The sequence below is a fragment of the Erinaceus europaeus genome, chromosome 10, assembly GCF_950295315.1.
Source record: "Erinaceus europaeus chromosome 10, mEriEur2.1, whole genome shotgun sequence".
NCBI classification, from domain to species: Eukaryota; Metazoa; Chordata; class Mammalia; order Eulipotyphla; family Erinaceidae; genus Erinaceus; species Erinaceus europaeus.
Genome location: NC_080171.1, coordinates 21,500,545 through 21,519,711, shown reverse-complemented (window position 1 = coordinate 21,519,711; position 19,167 = coordinate 21,500,545). Strand labels below are relative to the sequence as shown.

The 19,167-nt window shown below is 35.7% G+C and overlaps 1 protein-coding gene across 1 annotated transcript in view; it reads left to right on the top strand.

Moving 5' to 3' along the window:
* Nucleotides 1–18,830, top strand: part of LOC103118517 (aldehyde dehydrogenase 1A1) — a 68,316-nt gene extending 49,486 nt beyond the window's left edge. The window contains exons 11-13 of the mRNA XM_060199293.1: nt 3,912–4,069; nt 8,037–8,111; nt 18,218–18,830. Coding sequence (XP_060055276.1) covers nt 3,912–4,069; nt 8,037–8,111; nt 18,218–18,290 — 306 coding nt within the window. The 3' untranslated portion in view covers nt 18,291–18,830. The remainder of the gene's footprint in view (nt 1–3,911; nt 4,070–8,036; nt 8,112–18,217) is intronic.
* The last annotated feature ends 337 nt before the right edge of the window (nt 18,831–19,167 follow it).

The following is a 19,167-nucleotide window of genomic DNA, read 5'->3' as shown; positions in this document are numbered from 1 at the left end:
TACCATTTGATACTGCATCTGCAGATCTCAACCAAATCAATGCAGCCAGTACCACCTCTGACAGGTGTAAAATGATTCTCATTGTTATCTTTATTGTTATCTTTATATGTCTGATGATCAGTGACTTGGAACACTTTCTCATATACCAGTTGGCCCTCTGGATCTCTTCCTCCATAAAATGTCTGTCCATGTCCTGGCCCTGTTTTCTAATGGGGTTACACGTGTGTGTGTGTGTGTGTGTGTGTGTGTGTGTGTGTGTGTGTGTGTGTGGTTTACTGAGCTCTTTATGCATTTTGGTTATTAGTCCTTTGTCTTACATATATTGTGTATAAAGCTCCCATGCCACTGAGTTTCTTCCTGTTTGGGTGGTGATACCCTTGGCTGTGTAGAAGCTTTTCAATTTGATATAGTCCCACTGATTTATTTTCACTTTTGTTGTCTTTGCTGTTGGATTTAAATACGTGAAGCCTTTATAAAGCATAGCTCATGAAGTGTCCTGCAAATGTTTTCATTTATGAATTTAATAGTTTCTAGATCTTCAGTTTTACTCACTGGTCTGTGCATCTATTTTTGTTGCAGCAGTTTTATTATAGTTGCTCTGTAGTATACTTAAGGTCAGGCAGTGTAATTAATGCCTCTGACCTTGTTCTTTTTTCTTAAGATTGCTTTGGCATTCCTGGTGATTTTTTGGTTCCAAATAAATTTTTGAAGCTTATGTCCTATTCATTTAAAGAAGTTCATTGGTACTTTGACAGAGATGGCTCTGGCAGGATGGTCATTTTGACAATGTTAATCCTTCCAATCCATGAGCATGGGATGTCTTTCCATTTTTTTTTTTTTTCTATTTCTTTCTATTTCCTTGAAGAGTTGGAGTCCCTTCTTATATAGAATCATATTGGCCTCAGACTTACTTTTTGAATCACCTCCCCATGTACAAGACTTCAATATATTTGAAAATGGATTTTGTATTCTCCATTACTTCTCACCCTAACTGGGCTCTTGTCCTATATTTTTCTGCTCTTGTACTTGCTACTTGTCCTTGGTAAGTACATTTTCAGTTAAGTATTGAATAAGTACTAACTAATAATTATATAGAACATGAATAACTGGGTGTGTTGCATGTATCTGCGAATGGCTAGTTTGCATTTAGAAGTTGCAAATCACCTAAGACTTTAATTAATACAAATATTCATGGGCTTTGACCTGTGAAGGTATTGCATAATACATTACAATATGAGTGTAGAGTATTAATACACACATGGTTTGAGTATACTGAATCATAATCATTGTATTTAATAAACTTATATTTCATGACTATCATGTGACAAAATCTAGTTGTTTCTGTTTGATCCCCTAAGTCATTAAACATAAGGAAAAGTGCAGAATCATACTTGCAAACAGAAAATGGGTACAAATGCATACTTTAATTAACCATACTCATTTCTTTACAATAGCTTAACCTTCAACTGAATCAGAATTTTTGTAGTTATTAACAGAAATGTGTCCTATTAGAGCTGCTCTCCATGCCAATACCAGCTAATATTGTAGAGAAATTATGGGGGAAATTATTTTTGAACAAAGAAATATTTATTCTGTCTGTACGATATACATCTTAGAACAGTGTGTTTTTTCAGTATGAGTCTAATGCTATAGCCAACTAAAGTTTTATGAAATGTTAGTGCATTTATCACAGTAGCTTATCTATAAGCTATAGTACTATGAGTGTACTTCAAATTTCAATTTAAAAAAAAAAGTCTTTAGTAAATAGCAAGTGCCCATCCTCTAATGCTGAGAACCATGATGAAAACTGTTTTCTGATTTGCTTTGTTTCATGTTTTACATTTCCCAGAACATTCTGATAATGTGTAGAAGAGTTTTTAATTTTTCTTAATTTTTATTAGTGATTTAATAATGATTGACAGGATTGTAAGACGATAGGGGTACAATTTCATGCAGTTCCCATCACCACAGTTTTGTATACCATCTCCTCCACTGGAAACTTCCCTATGCTTTTATCTCTCTGGGAGTATGGACTAAAATTCTTTCTGGGATGCAGAAGGTGGAATGTCTGGCTTCTGTAATTGCTTCTCTGGTGAACATGGATGTTGGCAAGTCAATCCATACCCCCAGCCTGTTTCTATCTTTCCCTAGTGGTGTCAATTCTTAATGGCAGTAAGTGGATAAGAGTCTTAACCTTACCTGTTTGTTTGAATAACCCCATATATACTTCTAAGTATGGGTTCATACTCTAAGGATGACATCATAGTAGTGTCTACAACTTGGCTGAAAGATAGTAAGACATAAAGCAGGACAAATCATTTAATAAACAGGAACCCAATAGTAGCGATAGAGAAGATGAAATAAAAAACTCAGTTGTTTTTTTCCCATTTGGTTATAGATATATCAATATGAAAGGTTGAGTTTATATTAGGCTAACTTCAGAGCTGAGCAATAATGAAAGTATTATTTAGGATGAAAGAGTAAAATGTAATTTTTTTTCATTGCCAGTGAACTAATATATTGCTGTTAAATATTTTGATTTATTTCTTTTATGAGAACTAAAAATAATGAGAGTATAGGAGAGAATGAGAAAGAGAGAACCAGATCACCACTCTAGTATAGGTAGGTAGTTGAACCTGCTGCCTGCTATGTACAAGTCCTGCACTATATCCCCGTAGTAGCCTCTGAAATCATTCATTTTTACTAAAAGTTTCCTTTTTATTCATTTTAAGTAGGAGAAATTGAGGGAACCAAGCTTTGTTTAGTATATGCTGGTTGTAAATTTAAGTGCTGATAGTCATTCTCCCTAGTGTATATGAACTGCCTACTGTTTGACTGAAGAGAAGATTGAACAAAAATTCACATGATTTGATTAAGAAAATATTTTTTTTAATTTCTTTATAGGAAAATTAATGTTTTACATTTGACAGTAAATACAATAGTTTGTACATGCATAATAGTTCCCAATTTTGCATATAACAATACACCCCCCACTAGGTCCTCTGTCATTCTTTATGGACCTGTATTCCCCCCCCCCCCCCGTCCGAGTCTTTTACTTTGGTACAATACGCCAATTCCAGTTCAGGTTCTACTTGTGCTTTCTCTTCTTATCTTGTTTTTCAAATTCTACCTGAGAGTGAGATCATCCAGAAAATATTTAATTCTAGATGAACAGTTTATTTTTCAAGTGATGATAACCTCATATTTAAGACATTATTACCAATCATTGCTTAGTCAGTTATCCAGCTGAACTTCCTTGGGACAGTTGTTTAGGTAGTGAATTAAAAACAAGAAAAAAGGGGGTTGCATGTGGCACGAAACTCAAGGACCGGCATAAGGATCCGGGTTTGAGCCCCCAGTTCCCCAACTGCAGGGGAGTCACTTCACAAGTGGTGAAGCAGTTCTGCAGGTGGCTATCTTTCTCTCTCCATCTGTCTTCCCCTGCTTTTTCCATTTCTCTCTGTCCTATCCAGCAACAACAACATCAATAACAACAATGATAATAACCACAACAATGATTATAAACAAGAGCAACAAAAAGGAAAATAAATAAAATATATTTAAAAACCAAAAAACAAAAACAGAGAGCTTAAAATGCTCTAGATGAAAAAGATGCTCTAGTGTTAATCATTGTATGAACACACTTAAGTTTTGTAAAGCTTAGGTTCCACACACAGAAAATGAATATTGCCTTATTTACTGTATCTACTCTTTCTGCAAAGAAAATAGAATACAATACTCTTACCTATCTTAACTGACCGCATTACAGCAGCTACCATTTTATTCCTATACATGAGTTTGAGATAATAAAAACTCACTTTTAAATAGTAGGGAGAAGAGCTATAATATCATTTAACGTATTTGATTTTAATCAATTATCTTGATTTATGCTGTTCATTTTTCTGGTATAGATATTTGGACCAGTGCAGCAGATCATGAAGTTTAAATCCTTAGATGATGTTATCAAGAGAGCCAACAATACTACATATGGTTTATCAGCAGGAATCTTCACCAAAGACCTTGACAAAGCCATCACAGTGTCCTCTGCTCTGCAGGCCGGGACAGTGTGGTAAGTCAGACCTACATTATCAGGCCTTTTCAATATTCACCACATTCACAAGGAACTTCAAAGTTTTTCAGGCTGTAGTTTCTTACTTGGAATCTTATGACCTCTGGGAAAGTAGTTTCTGCCTTAAAAAATAAATAAATGCAAGGAAAATTGAAACCTGCTGTATTGGAAGAACTTTAGAGTACTATTTCCTTTGACTCTATCAAGCCCCTTGGAATGCCCTGCCTTGCCCAAACTGATGTATGGCTAATATTATGTAAATTTCTAAGTAATTTCTAGACCCTTGCCACTATGATTAGATAACGGAGATATTTCACATGTCTTCACTAATGAAATTAGTTAGTAAGACAATATTTAACTAGAACTCTTATATATACAAATATTTCATACTTACATCATCATATCGTTCTGGGATTATCAGAGATGTCTGAAGGTCTTCATTTATAAGAGCATGTTGAGTTTTGTTCTACTCACGTTTCACTTAATTTGTAGTCCTTATTTTTTTAAGTTGTCAAAAATAAGACTTCATTCCTGACAGTGAGATTAATATCACACTCATCTGAGCAAAGGCTATCAGTCTATTTCCAAATTTTTCTGCCTCACATATTCCTACTTAAGATTTGAGACTTACTAAAACCTATTAGTGTCGTTTTCCTTCTGAGTTTGTACAGTAAATGATACTGAAGAGGACAATAGTTCACCAGCATTTTTTCTATTGTAGTTATTATTTTTGTGCCCTAATTTAGGACATAAATGTGAAAACTGTACATCTCACAGTATTGCCACCTCTCAATACTCTTCAGGCTTCAGGGTTATTTGTAGGCACCTTTTGTTCCATCAAACCTCACCTTGTCTCCTTAGTCCTGGCAAAAACTAAGATTATATTCTGTCCCACTGATGTTACAACCTTCCTTGTACACTTAAAAATCCATTTGAAACTGAGACATGTTTACTTTTAACAGATAGCCAAGTAACCCTGACCCTCTGGACAACTTTTTAGGATCTGATATCCTAGACAAATGGTGAGCCATAGTTTAGATAGTATGTTCTCTAGGCAATACATTACATTATTTTTGTGGGAGGGTTGTTTTATTTTTTTTAATTTTATTAGTGATTTAATATTGATTTACAAAATTACATGTCAACAGTGGTATAATTCCACACCATTTCCACCACCAGAGTTCTGAATCTTCAGTCTCCCCACTGCAAGCCATCTCAGTTCCCCTACGGTTGTATCCATAGGCCAACCATTATCTCTAAAGCTATCTGTCTACATTTATACATAAATTCCCCCTTTTTCTTCCAGAGCCAATATTTTTACCCCTTCCATGCCACTCATGACACCATTACTACTTCCATACGTCCCTCTCTTTTTCCTTCTTTCTCTCTGGGTGCTGATGGAGCTGGAGTTCACAGCCCTCTCATTCTCCTCCTATAACTTCTCCCCCCACCAAACCCCACTGGGAGTATGGGTCAACATTGTTTTGGGTACACAAAAGATAGGAGTTCAGGCTTCTGTAGTTGCTTGCCACTGGACATGGGTATTGGCAGGTGCTCCATATTCCCAGTTTGTTTCTATCTTTCCCTAGTGGGCCAGAGCTCTTGGAAGGTGAGGATACAGCACATATTGGTAAGGTCGTCTGCCCAAAGAAGTCAGGATAGTAGCATCTGCAAATTAGTGTCTGGAAGGTGGCAGGACATAAAATGAGACAAAATGGTTAATGAACAGGAACAAAAAAGTAGGACTAGAGCAGATGAGATGAGTGATCTTAGCAGAAGTCCATTTTAAGTATGTTATTGGGGGCATACAACTATTGTGGTTTTCCTTGAGTTTGATAGCTAACTTGAAGTTGGATAAAAAATATTGTCTGAGAAAATGATGTCAGAGTAGAGAAAAGGGCTAGAATGTTGGAATATGGCAGTGAGTAGCTCCCATTCTTGAAAAAAATTCTGTGGATAAAACTAAGCATTTACCTCCATCCACTTAAGCCAGGACATGCATATATATATATATATATATATATATATATTAGCACCAGAGCCTGTGTAACCTCAGAGTCCCTGTTGGTAGCTCTACATTCTTTATGGTTTTTTACCTATTTTTTTTTACATTACTGCAACTGTTAAACTTCTTTTTTTTGTTTTTTATTTATTTATTTATTTTTATTTAAGAAAGGATTAATTAACAGTCTGCCAACTGTTAAACTTCTATATCAAATATATTTCAGTGATATCCAGTAATAAAATTTAGTAATAAAGTTCACACAGCAGATGACAAGAAAGAGCTGTAAAAGGTGAATCAAGTGGAAAATCTGATCATTGTAAGCATATACTATTTTCTCAAACTGAGTATTTCTAAGATTCCTATTTATCAGAAGCAAGATGATGTTATTCCCATTGACAGTGTATTCAAAAGGAAAAACTCATTTACTTTCCTTTAATTTTAAACAAAGACAAGATCCATATATATATATATATATATATATATATATATATATATATATACACATATACATATATATATGTATATATATACTATATAATGATAATATAATTTTAAAAAACTGCTTAGTTTAGAAGTTTGTTATGAAATCATTCTATCCAGTGGGTGGGAATCTACAATCAAATTTCTATATATTAGGAACTTGTGAAGTGGAACAACTTATACACAGAGCTGAACTTGCAAACATGAGGTCCCAAGTTTGACTCCAAGTACTGCATAGTCCTGGTTTTCTTTCTCTCTCATTAATAAGTAGTATTTTTCTGTACTACTAAAGAAGAGGTGACCAGTTGTTCTTGCTCAATGCCCGCTAGCATTGCCACAGACATAGTCACTACCTGATGGTCTCAGGGTAACTAAGGAATTTCCTCCTTCTTTGCCTCCTCCTCCTCCTCCTTTCTCTCCTCTTCATCCTCTACTCATCATCATCGTCTTCTCCTTCTCTTCTCCCCCCCTCCCTGTCTGTCTCTCTTTCTCTTTCTCTGTTAAATATTCTAAGAGTAGAGACTTGAATGAGAGCTCAATAATTCACTAAGTATGCAGAGTTCTGAGAATTGGAGCACGTAATACTGATGCTTGAACTGAGAAATAACCAGAATTTTGTGTTAGAATCAAATGTGTGAAAGAGTAATATACTTTATCTGGAAGTCATGCTGCTGTTCAACTATCAATAACATCATACAGGAAGAAATTTAAAATCATACTTTTTTTCTTCTGTAAAATTCATTTCTTTTTTTCTGTAATGATAATCACATAGACAATTAGTTAGGTTTTGCTGTTTGTTTTAACCACTTGGAAATTCTATGCTAAATATATTGTTTTTCTTATTTATAAAGACATTATAATTTCACCCCAGTATTTTCTTTTCTCATAAGTTTACTTTAACTCTTATTCTGCCTTATAAGTATATTTAGCATATAAGCATCTTTAAACATTTTATAAGTCATAATAAGGAATGGAAAATTAATAAAGAAATACACCTCGTTGTAAGGTTTGTTTAAGCAATTTGTTGAACCAATTAGTGGGAAAAAAAGGTGAACTGAGTAATATGACATATATATTCACGATTGAATAGTAGAAATGGATTCCAGTCTGTTAAATATAGAACTCTCAAAAGAATTAGAAAACATTTATAACTGAGGCATCAAGGAACACCCATCCGACAAGCTCCAGCTTTAACAAACCACAATGTTTCTCTTATTAGCTACTCTATCTTTTATTAGTCAAACTATAATTTCTTAGAGATACAATGTGTTACCTAAATGGATAATCACACATACCATGGATATACAGTAGATATACATATACTTGTGAGTTTTCACTTATAATGCTGTTTTATTTTACCACAAAATGTGTTTATATTAAAATTAAATGAGTTCTCCAAAGATGCTTTAAGTATTGCAACTTCCAGATTCAAAATTTGCTCTTTAATTAGAATGCTCAATTATATACTTCTTTTATTTTCAGGGTGAATTGCTATAGTGTGGTATCTGCTCAGTGCCCATTTGGTGGATATAAAATGTCTGGAAATGGAAGAGAACTGTAAGAATAACTTTTTAAAATATTTATTTATTCTCTTTTATTGCTCTTGTTGTTTTATTGTTGTAGTTATTACTGTTGTCATCGTTGTTGGATAGGACAGACAACTGCAGACCTGCCTCACTGTTTGTGAAGCGACCCCCCTGCAGGTGGGGAGCTGGGGGCTTGAACCGGGATCCTTATGCTGGTCCTTGCGCTTAATGCTACCTGTACATAAACCACTGTGCTACCACCCGACTCCCAAGAATAACTTTTTAAAAATCACTTTATTGGAAAGTTAATTATTTACAATGCAGTACAGTTGCAGGCATACGGGTCCTTTTCCACCATCATGTACCAGGATGCCAAAACTATTAAGATAAATATTGACATGTATATTTATAAAATGATTACCAGCTTATGTATTTGTTCCTGGGATAGTTTTAAAGGACAGAAAATCTGGTCAGCACTGGACTATAACATTTATGTTGTATAATTAAAGCTATAACTTTTCACATATATTGTACTATTTAAATGACTAAAGACATATACACTAAGTCTTCCTAACTTGTTATCTGCATCTATTAGACAAGGTCATCAGCTGGGACCACGGTGAGAAATGAGAGCAGAAAGTAAATATCATGAGCTCTTTTCTATGCTTGAAATGTCATGGTTTAATCCCAATGAGAGTTCAATGAGTAAAAGCTTGATGAAAACTAATAAAATAAGAGAAGTTCTCACAGAACATAGAGGACTTGATCTTGGGCTGAAATAAGTCTATAATGTTAGTCATTATGTAGAGAAGAAGAAATTTTTCTTGTTAATATGACAAGCTGGTGGAAGTGGTGGAGTGGGAGTGTGATTTCAACGTTTAATAGACTATGGTTGAAGAAGTCTTAAATAAAAAATTTAAAAAGGCTTACATTTTACTAGAGGAGCAGTGAAAAGACATGAATTTATTTTTAATGTTTTATTTATTTATTAACGAGAAATATAGGAGGAGAGAGAGAAAGAACCAGATATAGCTCTGGTACATGTGCTGTCAGGGTTTGAACTCAGGACCTTATGCCTGAGAGTCTAGTGCCTTAGCCACTGCGCCACCTGCTGGCCAGAACATGAATTTCTTAGAATGATGTTTCAGAGATAGTGAGTGTCAAAATATCAACCCATAAAAAAGTGCAGGGCACAGCAGAGTAAACTTAAAGGCTAGAGGAACTATATATGGATATCGAACTTCTGCTTGTTAGCAATATAGCCTAGTCTAAGTTGTTACTAACTTTTGAGTTTCTGACTTTTTTTTCATATTTAAAAGTGAGATGAGGGCTGGGGAGATAGTATAATGGTTATGTAAAGAGACTCTCATGCCTGAGGCTCCAAAGTTCCAGACTCAATCCCCTGTACCCCACCATAAATTAGAGCTGAGCAGGACCTTGGTAATTAAAATAAAATAAAATTGAATTAAATTAAATTTAAAAATAAAATAAAATGTAGATTACGGCATTCCTTTCCAAGATGTCTGTGAGAGGTCAATGACAGATTACATGTTCATTTTCTCAGGTGATAACTGCCACAAAGTGGTTAACCTACAAGTGTCTTTCTCCTTTTCTAGTTATTTTTCTTTCTAATCTCTCAGTAGAACAAATTGTTTACAACTTCAATATTATTTTATTGAGGGATTGCTGGTTTAAATATTTGTTTTTTTAAGGGGTTCATTTCTACATTTGGGGGGACTGCTTTTTCTTATTTATAAAATAAAAAATAGAAAATGTCAACAAAACCATAGGATAAGAGGGGTAAATTTCTACACGTTTCCCACTACCAGAGTTCCATATCCCATCCCCTCCATTAGAAGCTTTCCTGTTCTTTATCTCCCTGGGAGTATGGATCCAGGATCATTATGGGGTGCAGAAGGTGGAAGGTCTGGCTTCTGTAATTGCTTCAGATATTAGTACATTTCACCCTCAAGCTCACCATCATCTCATTCCATCACAGGAACTTAGGACCTTAACATTCCCTAGAGCTCCTACATCCTTCTTTCTGAGTCACAGAACTTTCTGCAATAATTCATAGTCTATTTTTAAAAACTATATTTATTGCATATATACAGCCAGAAATCAAGAGGGAAGGTGGGAATAGAGAAGGAGAAAGACAAAGAGACATCCGCAGCCCTATTTCACTACTCCCAAAGCTTTCTCCCTGCAGATGGGGAATTGTAACTTGAAAATGTGGGTTCTTGCTCTCTGTAATGTAAGTGCTTAACCAGTAAGTGCTTAGCCAAGTGTGCCACCATACAGCCCTAGTCTATTGAGGATATATTTCTGGAAGACACTCACTTAAATAGCTTTTTTAAATTTATTTATTGGGGAATTAATGTTTTACATTATACAGTAAATACAATAGTTTGTACATGCATAAAATTTCTCAGTTTCCATATAACAATCCAACCCCCACTAGGTCCTCTATCATCCTTCTTGGACCTCTATTCACCCCCCCTCCAACACACACACCCCAGAGTCTTTTACTTTGGTGCAATATGCCAATTCCAGTTCAGGTTCTACTTGTGTTTTCTTTTCTGATCTTGTTTTTCAACTTCTGCCTGAGAGTGAGATCATCCCATATTCATCCTTCTGTTTCTGACTTATTTCACTTAACATGAATTTTTCAAGGTCCATCCAAGATCTGCTGAAAATGGTGAAGTCACCATTTTTTATATCTGAGTAGTATTCCATTATGTATATATACCACAACTTGCTCAGCCACTCATCTGTTGTTGGACACTTGGGTTGCTTCCAGGTTTTGGCTATTACAAATCGTGCTGCTAAGAACATATGTGTACACAGATCTTTTTGGATGAGTGTGTTGGGTTCCTTAGGATATATCCCCAGGAGAGGAATTGCAGGATCATAGGTTAGGTCCATTTCTAGCTTTCTGAGAGTTCTATAGACTGTTCTCCACAGAGGTTGGACCATTTGACATTCCCAACATCAGTACTGGAGTGTTCCTTTGACCCCACACCCTCTCCAGCATTTGCTGCTGTTACCTTTTCTGATGTATGACATTCTCATAGGAGTGAAGCGGTATCTCATCGTTGTCTTGATTTGCATTTCTCTGACAATTAGAGACTTGGAGCATTTTTTCATGTGTTTCTCAGCCTTTTGGATCTCTTCTGAATATTCTGTCCATGTCCTCCCCCTATTTTTAGATGGGGTTATTTGTTTTGTTGTGGTTGAATTTGGGAAGCTCTTTATATATTTCGGTTATTAGCCTCTTGTCTGATGTATGGCATGTAAAGATCTTCTCCCATTCTGTGAGGCGTCTCTTGGTTTGGGTAGTAGTTTCTTTTGCTGTGCAGAAGCTTTTTAATTTGATGTAGTCCCATAGGTTTATGCTTGCCTTAGTCTTCTTTGTAACTGGATTAGTTTCATTGAAGATGTCTTTAAAATTTATGTGGAAAAGAGTTCTGCCAATATTTTTCTCTAAGTATCTGATAGTTTGTGGTCTACATACAAGTCCTTGATCCACCTGGAATTTACTTTTTATTTTGGTGAATAGAGTGGTTCAGTTTCATTCTTCTGCATGTTTCAACCCATTTTTCCCAACACCATTTGTTGAAGAGATTCTGCTTTCCCCATTTAATAGTCTGGGCCCCTTTGTCAAAGATTAGATGTCCATAGGTGTGGGGGCTCACTTCTGGGCTCTCAATTCTATCCCACTGGTCAGTGTGTCTATTCATGTTCCAGTAACAAGCAATTTTGATGACAATGGCCCTATAATACAATTTGAGATCTGGGAGTGTGATGCCTCTGGTTCTGTTCTTTTTTCTCAATATTGTTTTGGGAATTCTAGGTCTTTTCTGGTTCCAGATAAACATTTGTATCATTTGTTCTATTCTCCTATATAATGTGGTTGAGATCTTGATGGGGGATAGCATTACATTTGTAGATGGCTCTGGGTAGTATATTCATTTTGATGATGTTAATTCTTCCAACCCATGAACATGGAATATCTTTCCACTTCTTTGTGTTTTTTTCAATTTCCTTGAGTAGTGACTCATAATTTTCAGTATACAAGTCTTTCACTTCTTTGGTTAGGTTTACTCCTATATATTTTATTGTTTTTGTTGCTATAGTAAAAGGAATTAATTTCTGGATTTCAATTTCTTCTAACTTAGTGTCTGCATAGAGGAATGCCACTGACTTTTGAATGTTAATTTTGTACCCTGACACCATACTGTATTGCCTGATGATATCCAAAAGCTTCTTGCTGGATTTCTTAGGTTTTTCTGTGTATACTATAATGTCATCTGCAAATAGGAGGAGTTTGACTTCATCTCTTCCAGTCTATATCCCTTTAATTCCTTGCTCCTGACTGATTGCTATGGCAAGAACTTCCAACACTATGTTGAATAGTAATGGTGATAGTGGGCATCCCTGTTCAGTAGCTGATCTGATTCTTGTAGAGTTTTAGAGTGTTCTGATATATGGCCTATTTATGGTAGTTTAACTGTTATAGGAGACCTTTCAGAACTTCTTTCAGGTCAGGCTTGGTGTTAGTTGATTCCTTCAACTGTTGCTTGTCTGAGAAGGTTTTTATGCCTCCATCTAGTCTAAATAACAGTCTAGCAGGATACAGTATTCTTGGTTGAAAGACATTCTCATTGAGTACTCGACAGATATCTTGCCATTCTATTCTGGCCTGTAGAGTTAGTGTGGAGAAGTCTGCTGCTAATCTTATGTGTTTTTCTCTGTAGATGACTCTTTTTTTCTCTCTTGCAGCCTTCAAGATCCTTTTTTTATCCTTATTCCTTTCCATTCTAAATATGATGTATCTTGGTGTCTAAGTCTGGGTTTAATTCTGTTTGGGACCCTCTGGGCATCTTTAATCTTTATATCTTTGATGTTGTTGTCTAGACTAGAGAAGTTTTTAGCTACTATGGCCTGAAGAATGCTTTCTTCCTCTCCCTCTCTTTCTTCCTCTGGTAAGCCAATAATGCATATATTACTTGTTTTGAAGTCATCCCATAGGTCTCTGTTGTTGTTTTCCATATCTCTTAATCTCTTTTTGAGATCTCTTGCTTCTTTTTTAGTTGTCTCTAATTCATCCTCGATCTTGCTAATTTTGTCTTTAGCCTCATTGATTCTATTCTCTGTCCCCTCAACTGTTTTTCTGGAGTTCAACTATTTTGTTACCCTGTTCTGATACTGCCTTAGCTTGTTCAGCTAGTTGTATTCTTAGCTCAGCTATTTCAGCTTTCAGCTCTCTAATAACCTTGAGATAATTAGTGTTTCCTTCCATAGTCTCATTTGTAGTTTCTGTATTTCTGATGACAATTCTTTCAAACTCTTTACTCACTCCTGTGATTATTTCCTTAACTAGTGTTTGGATGTTGACCTTATTATTTTGTGCTTCACCCTTTGGAGGGCTTTTAACTGGACTCTTGTCCTGGTTCATTTCTGCAATATTTCTTCTTGTTGGTTTAACCATTTTATATAATATGTTACGAGGTCCCTCTCTAAGTACTTTTCAAATTACTGATTACTCTATCCTGGATTTACTTGTGTCTAAGTAAGGTTATTAAAAGGTTCACAGTGGTGGAAGTTAACAGTTGTTTCAATAGTATTTTAATCCTTGGTTTAGAGCTCAGTGGCTTAAAAGTCTCTTTTGTGCTTTTTCTTCCCTGTAGGCTATGGAAGCCCGACGGCTTTAAAACTATAAGTAGGCTTCTTAGCTTAATCACCGACTCCTGACAAAGAGATAAAGCAGGCTGGGCCAGAGTTAACCCAGTGGTTATGCAAAGAGACTTTCATAGCCCTACCACTAGACCACCGAGGTATAGATCTCCTGAGTTTCCTGGTTAGTTCTCTGTCCCCTGGTGTCAGCACAGGGCCTCCCTGCAGCTGCTCTAGAGTCTAAGGGCAGTAGCAATTGAGAATCAGAGTTGCATTTGGTGAGTCTCAGGGGAGTCCTTTCCTCCTTTCAGCCATCTTTTTGTTGGTGAAGCAGACTGGAGGTGGTGTCTCAACTGCCAGCCTGTTAACAGCCACTTAATCTCTCCCTAGGCTCCTCTCTGTCCATGAGCCACACGTGTTTGCACCCACTGGTGATTTGGTGGGTTCCTGAGGTCGTTCTATTCCTGCCTCGTTGCGGTCCCAGGTGGTCTCCTTTGGTATTCCTAGTTGACCCAGGAGAGGAGAGGAGAGAAACACAGCTGCTGCTACTCCATAGCCCCACCTCTGGAAATCTACCTTAAATAACTTTTGACACATCCAAAATCCCTTGTGGGATCGAATAAATCCACAGTATGCTCATCAGACTGCTATCAGCCATATGCTAATTATGTTCATATCCCAACAATTTCCCCACTTATAGTATAAGCATGGACAAAGATGCTCAAGAATCTTTATGAATACGGGAGAATAAGCAAGTCTTCTGTGTTTCTAGGATTCCATTTGCAAGCCCTCACTGGGCCTCCAGGAGCTCCATAACAATAAATGGGTATCATATAAGCACTTCATTATCCTGGAGACTTGTCTGTTTTCTGTGACTAACTCAGAGATGGCCCAGAACTTATTGAAGCTCAGAACAGAGACCAACAGAGGAAGTCCTGAGATCAGGTGGTTGCTGAGTGATGCCAGGGTGTTGGGGTACTATAATCCAAGCTTCAGATTGTTGTGTTCTTGTCAGGAGACTGCAGAGGAAAGGGTTAATTGCTCTGGCATGGATCCAAATATGACCAGTGAATGGCATAACTAAAAAAAAAAAAAATCTAAAACCTTAAGTTACTTAACTTATTGACTTCAATCACAAAGAGACTAGACAAATCAAGGAGAACCTTTAAAAGAATGCATTTAGAGTTAAATTCAGATAACACATTTTTAGTGCTTTTCTTTGGTCTCAGGATAACATCAACCATATGCCAGTTACATTTGTGTACCTTGTCCTTACTCCCTTGTACCTTTTATTATCCTCTGCTTTGCACAACTAATTTTATATGCAAAAAATGTTAAAGATTACCTTATTTTAAAGGATAGCCAGTTTATTATTATGAGCCCAACAACTAACATTATTAACAGCATATTATAGAAATTTGAAGGTAACTAGAATGAAATAACTATAATAGCCCAAACATATTAGTTCTATTGAATCAAAACCTAAGATTGGATACAAAGAAATTAAAGTAGAGAGAGGTAATAATAAGAATCATAACAGCTGAAATTTATACATCTTGCATGTATGAGGCCCTTGGTTTCATGCCAATAACCCTCACCAAAAAAATAAAACCACCAAACAACATATGTATTCCTAAAAAAAAAATCATAAAAAGTTTATCTGAAGACATCAATGTTATATCTACTTGAAAGAAAATTTAGTGAATTTAGTAAGCAGATAATTTTCAAATTGTATTTGTTTATTTTTTATTTGTCAGTCATGAGAGAGAAGGTGGGATAGACAGAGAGAGATAGTTAGATAGAGAGAGAGACCTGCAGCATTGCTTCACCACTTGTGAAGCTTTCCCAGCAGGTGGGAACCAAGGGCTTGTATCTGGGTTCTTTTGCATTACTACATGTGCACTTAACATGTGCACTGTAACATGTCCATCACTACCTGGCCCCAGGCAAATCATTTTCTTCAAGATTTTTAGGGAGAATAACTTAAGTAATGGCCATAATTGATTCCCACGGATTCACTCACATTTTTCCCTCAGAAATAGGCAGAACTGATATGTTAGGAACAGAGTCCTCAACAAGTCAAACTAAATAAATTCAGTGGTTTGAACACATCCATATCCTGATGCAAAGTTTTGAAAACTGAATATGTATCACAGGCTGTGATGTTGGCAATATATGAATTAAGTGATGGAAAACTCTCACTTTATTGTAATTGTATTAATTTTTTCTTAGGCCAACACAAGTCACTTGAAACTGTACTAGTAAACTATTTCATGCTTAGTTGACTCTCAGCACCTCAAAAGGTATTCCTTCCTCTGTTTCTTTAGGGAAAAAAATAACATGTAAATTGCTAGGTTTATAGATATTAATTTGCCTTTATATGCATATAAGCATATTTCCTTTGTGTTTATTTAATCACTACAAGGCATAGTTCTGGATATGGAATAAAAAATTAATGCAACCTGTGAATAAAACCTTACTCTTAGAATTTATACCCTGAATTAGAACATGGATGTCACTGACAAGTTTTTTTTTGAAAATTTAAGGATTCCCCAGAAGTTTTAAATCACTATCATCATTTGATTAAATCTCCAGTTTAGGTTACACTGAAGACTTAGAAACACAGAATCAACAACTCACAGACCATAAAGTTGAAGAGAAAAGTTAACAAATGTTTCTGTATTATATCACAGATGTAATATACGCATGGGAGGACAGAAGACCAGGATTTATTTCAGCTCAAGAATGACAATATTCACATTTAGTACTCCTCTGAGAGTTTCAGGTGCCTGTGAAACTCAGAATGCAATAGAAAACCTATTGGTAAAAAATTTTAGTTAATTTATCTAACTCTGTGAGATAAAATACTTATTAAATATTATCCCTTAATAGGTTTCAGGCAACTGAGGCTAAACCCTTTAATTACTTTGAAAAACCTGTTCATTGAAGATTTTTAGAAGGTATTTCAGAAGCTTAATGGTCCAAGAAAATAATCAGTGTAAGAGGATTTGGTTACCCAAGAGAAAAATAGATGACTTCTACATACCTGTCTACAATACCAGAAGAAAGGGACAGAAAAGGATCAAGATGTTATTCTTTCTAAGCCACATACGAATGGGTTTATAATTTTAAGAGTGCTCAGTCATATTTGTAATTTAATCTGCTCAACAAACAATACAGGGAATAAATCATTCTCGTCTTTTCTAACTATCTTTCAAATAAAGGTTTAATCACCATCAGTTTCCAAAATGCAAAGGAAAAATCTGATAGCAAGATAACCAGCTTCCTAACAGACTCAGTTTAATGCCACAATAACCTACATTTCTGAATATAGACCAGTGGACCTTACCCATAAGGAGGAAGTGGAGAAGGAAGTGAGAGAGAAGGAGGAAGAGAAGGAGGAGGAGGAGAAACAAAAACAATAATGGTCAGGTTGTTCTCCTTTTCCTTCCTCACCAAGAACCCAAAGGCAACAAAATATTTTGTTAGTAGCTATATCAGATGATGGAAATAGAAGCCTAACCATCTTTAACCTTCCCCACTTCCAATCATAAATGATGAATATATCAGATCAAGTTCTATTTAAATTTGTAGATTTAATATACCAGAGAGTATATACATTGCTACTTCATCAATATTACATCCATTTTATGTATTTGAACCTAAATTAGGAGTAATCAAATTATCTTGTTGGGCTAATATTTCTCTCTCTCTCTCTCTCTCTCTCTCTCTCTCTCTCTAATTTAAACTGTAAAAAAGAGTGAGGCAGGTAGTAGCCCAACCTGTAAAGTTCACAAGCTATTATGTGCAAGAACCTGGGTGGGAAACCCCCAGATTCCCAGCTTCAGAGGGAAAGCTTCAAAAGTAGTGCAACAGGTTGTAGGTGTATGTCTTTATCACTCCCTCTTTCCCTCTCTTGCCTTATTTTTGTCTTCATCATAATTTAAGAGAAAAAAAAAAGGCGATCAATGACCTTTAGGAATATTGGATCCATCATGCAGGCCCTGAACCCTGATGGCATAATTAAATAAACACATAAATAAATGAAACAAAAGAATAAAATTGTCCCCCAAAATGAATTTACTCAAGAACAGATTTCTTATGCTTGAAAATCTACCTTCTGCAACCCTCAACGACCCTGGGTCCATGCTCCCAGAGGGCTAGAGAAAGGGAAAGCTATCATGGGAGGGGGTGGGTTATGGAGATTGAGTGGTGGGAATTGTGTGGAGTTGTACCCCTCCTACCTTATGTTTTTGTTCATTAATCCTTTCTTAAATAAAAAATTTAAAAAAAAAAGAAAAACTACCATTTGAAATGACTATGTACCCGAATATATTTCCCACCATCCTTAGCCAAATAAGAAAAAAACAGATATGTTACCTAGATCATGAACTGTAGGACATTGTACAGCTGTGCTAACTTCTGTGTTATTTTCTTCTCTCTTTCTCGTTATCTCTCTAGAGGAGAATATGGTCTCCATGAGTATACAGAGGTGAAGACGGTCACAATGAAAATTTCTCAGAAGAACTCATAAACAAAGAAATAAGAATCCTCAGTTACTAAGCATCTGCTACAGTGGTGAATACATTGTCAAGGAATTTACATTCATGATCATTCTCTTGATTTTTTTAAAACATAAGCTAATCATGTTAGCATTGATAGTACACATAGAAAACTTGACATGTAGCTTACTCTACAAGAATCTTCCTTTATATTCTATCATGTGAATTCCAAGTTCTGATTATAGTAAAGAGAACAGATTTGAATGTGAGGTTTGTCCAATTCCGCTGTAGTCATATACTTTTCTTTGTAACTACTTATCCATGGTAGTCATTGTCTTTTAGTAGAAGAGGACCAGTTATCATTTAGCTTCTCTCCCTTAATGACCCTTTAAAATGCTTAACATGCCTGTTAACTGCATAGTACAAGTGTTCCGTTGCAGTCTTTTTTAAGTCTCTGGAGTTTGTTGAAAATCTCCCAGAATGTCATGTCTGCTTGTCAAACAAACAGAGTAATACCTAAAATACTTAGCTGTAATCTAAACATTAAGTTTAATAAAAACAACCTTGCATGATTCTTGTTCAGCGTCCATTTTTTTTTAAATGGAAGTTTGGTTATAGGTATTCACCTACCTTGGCACTCAGAAACGGTGCTAAATTAAGCATAATGATGCATTTAAAAATAAAAGTCTAGCTAGCAGCCATGGAGGTAGCTCAGTGGACAGAGAAGAATATGAGGCTAATACCCTACATTCTATCCCAGCACTACATCTCATGGGAATGTGCCCTAGTCTTCCTCCTTGTATCTCTCTCCTTCTCACATAGTAACAATAAATAAACCTGTAAAAAGTTAAATAAAAAAAACTTTACCCATTTATCTTCAGGTAATTAAAGAAACTTATTTTCCAGATA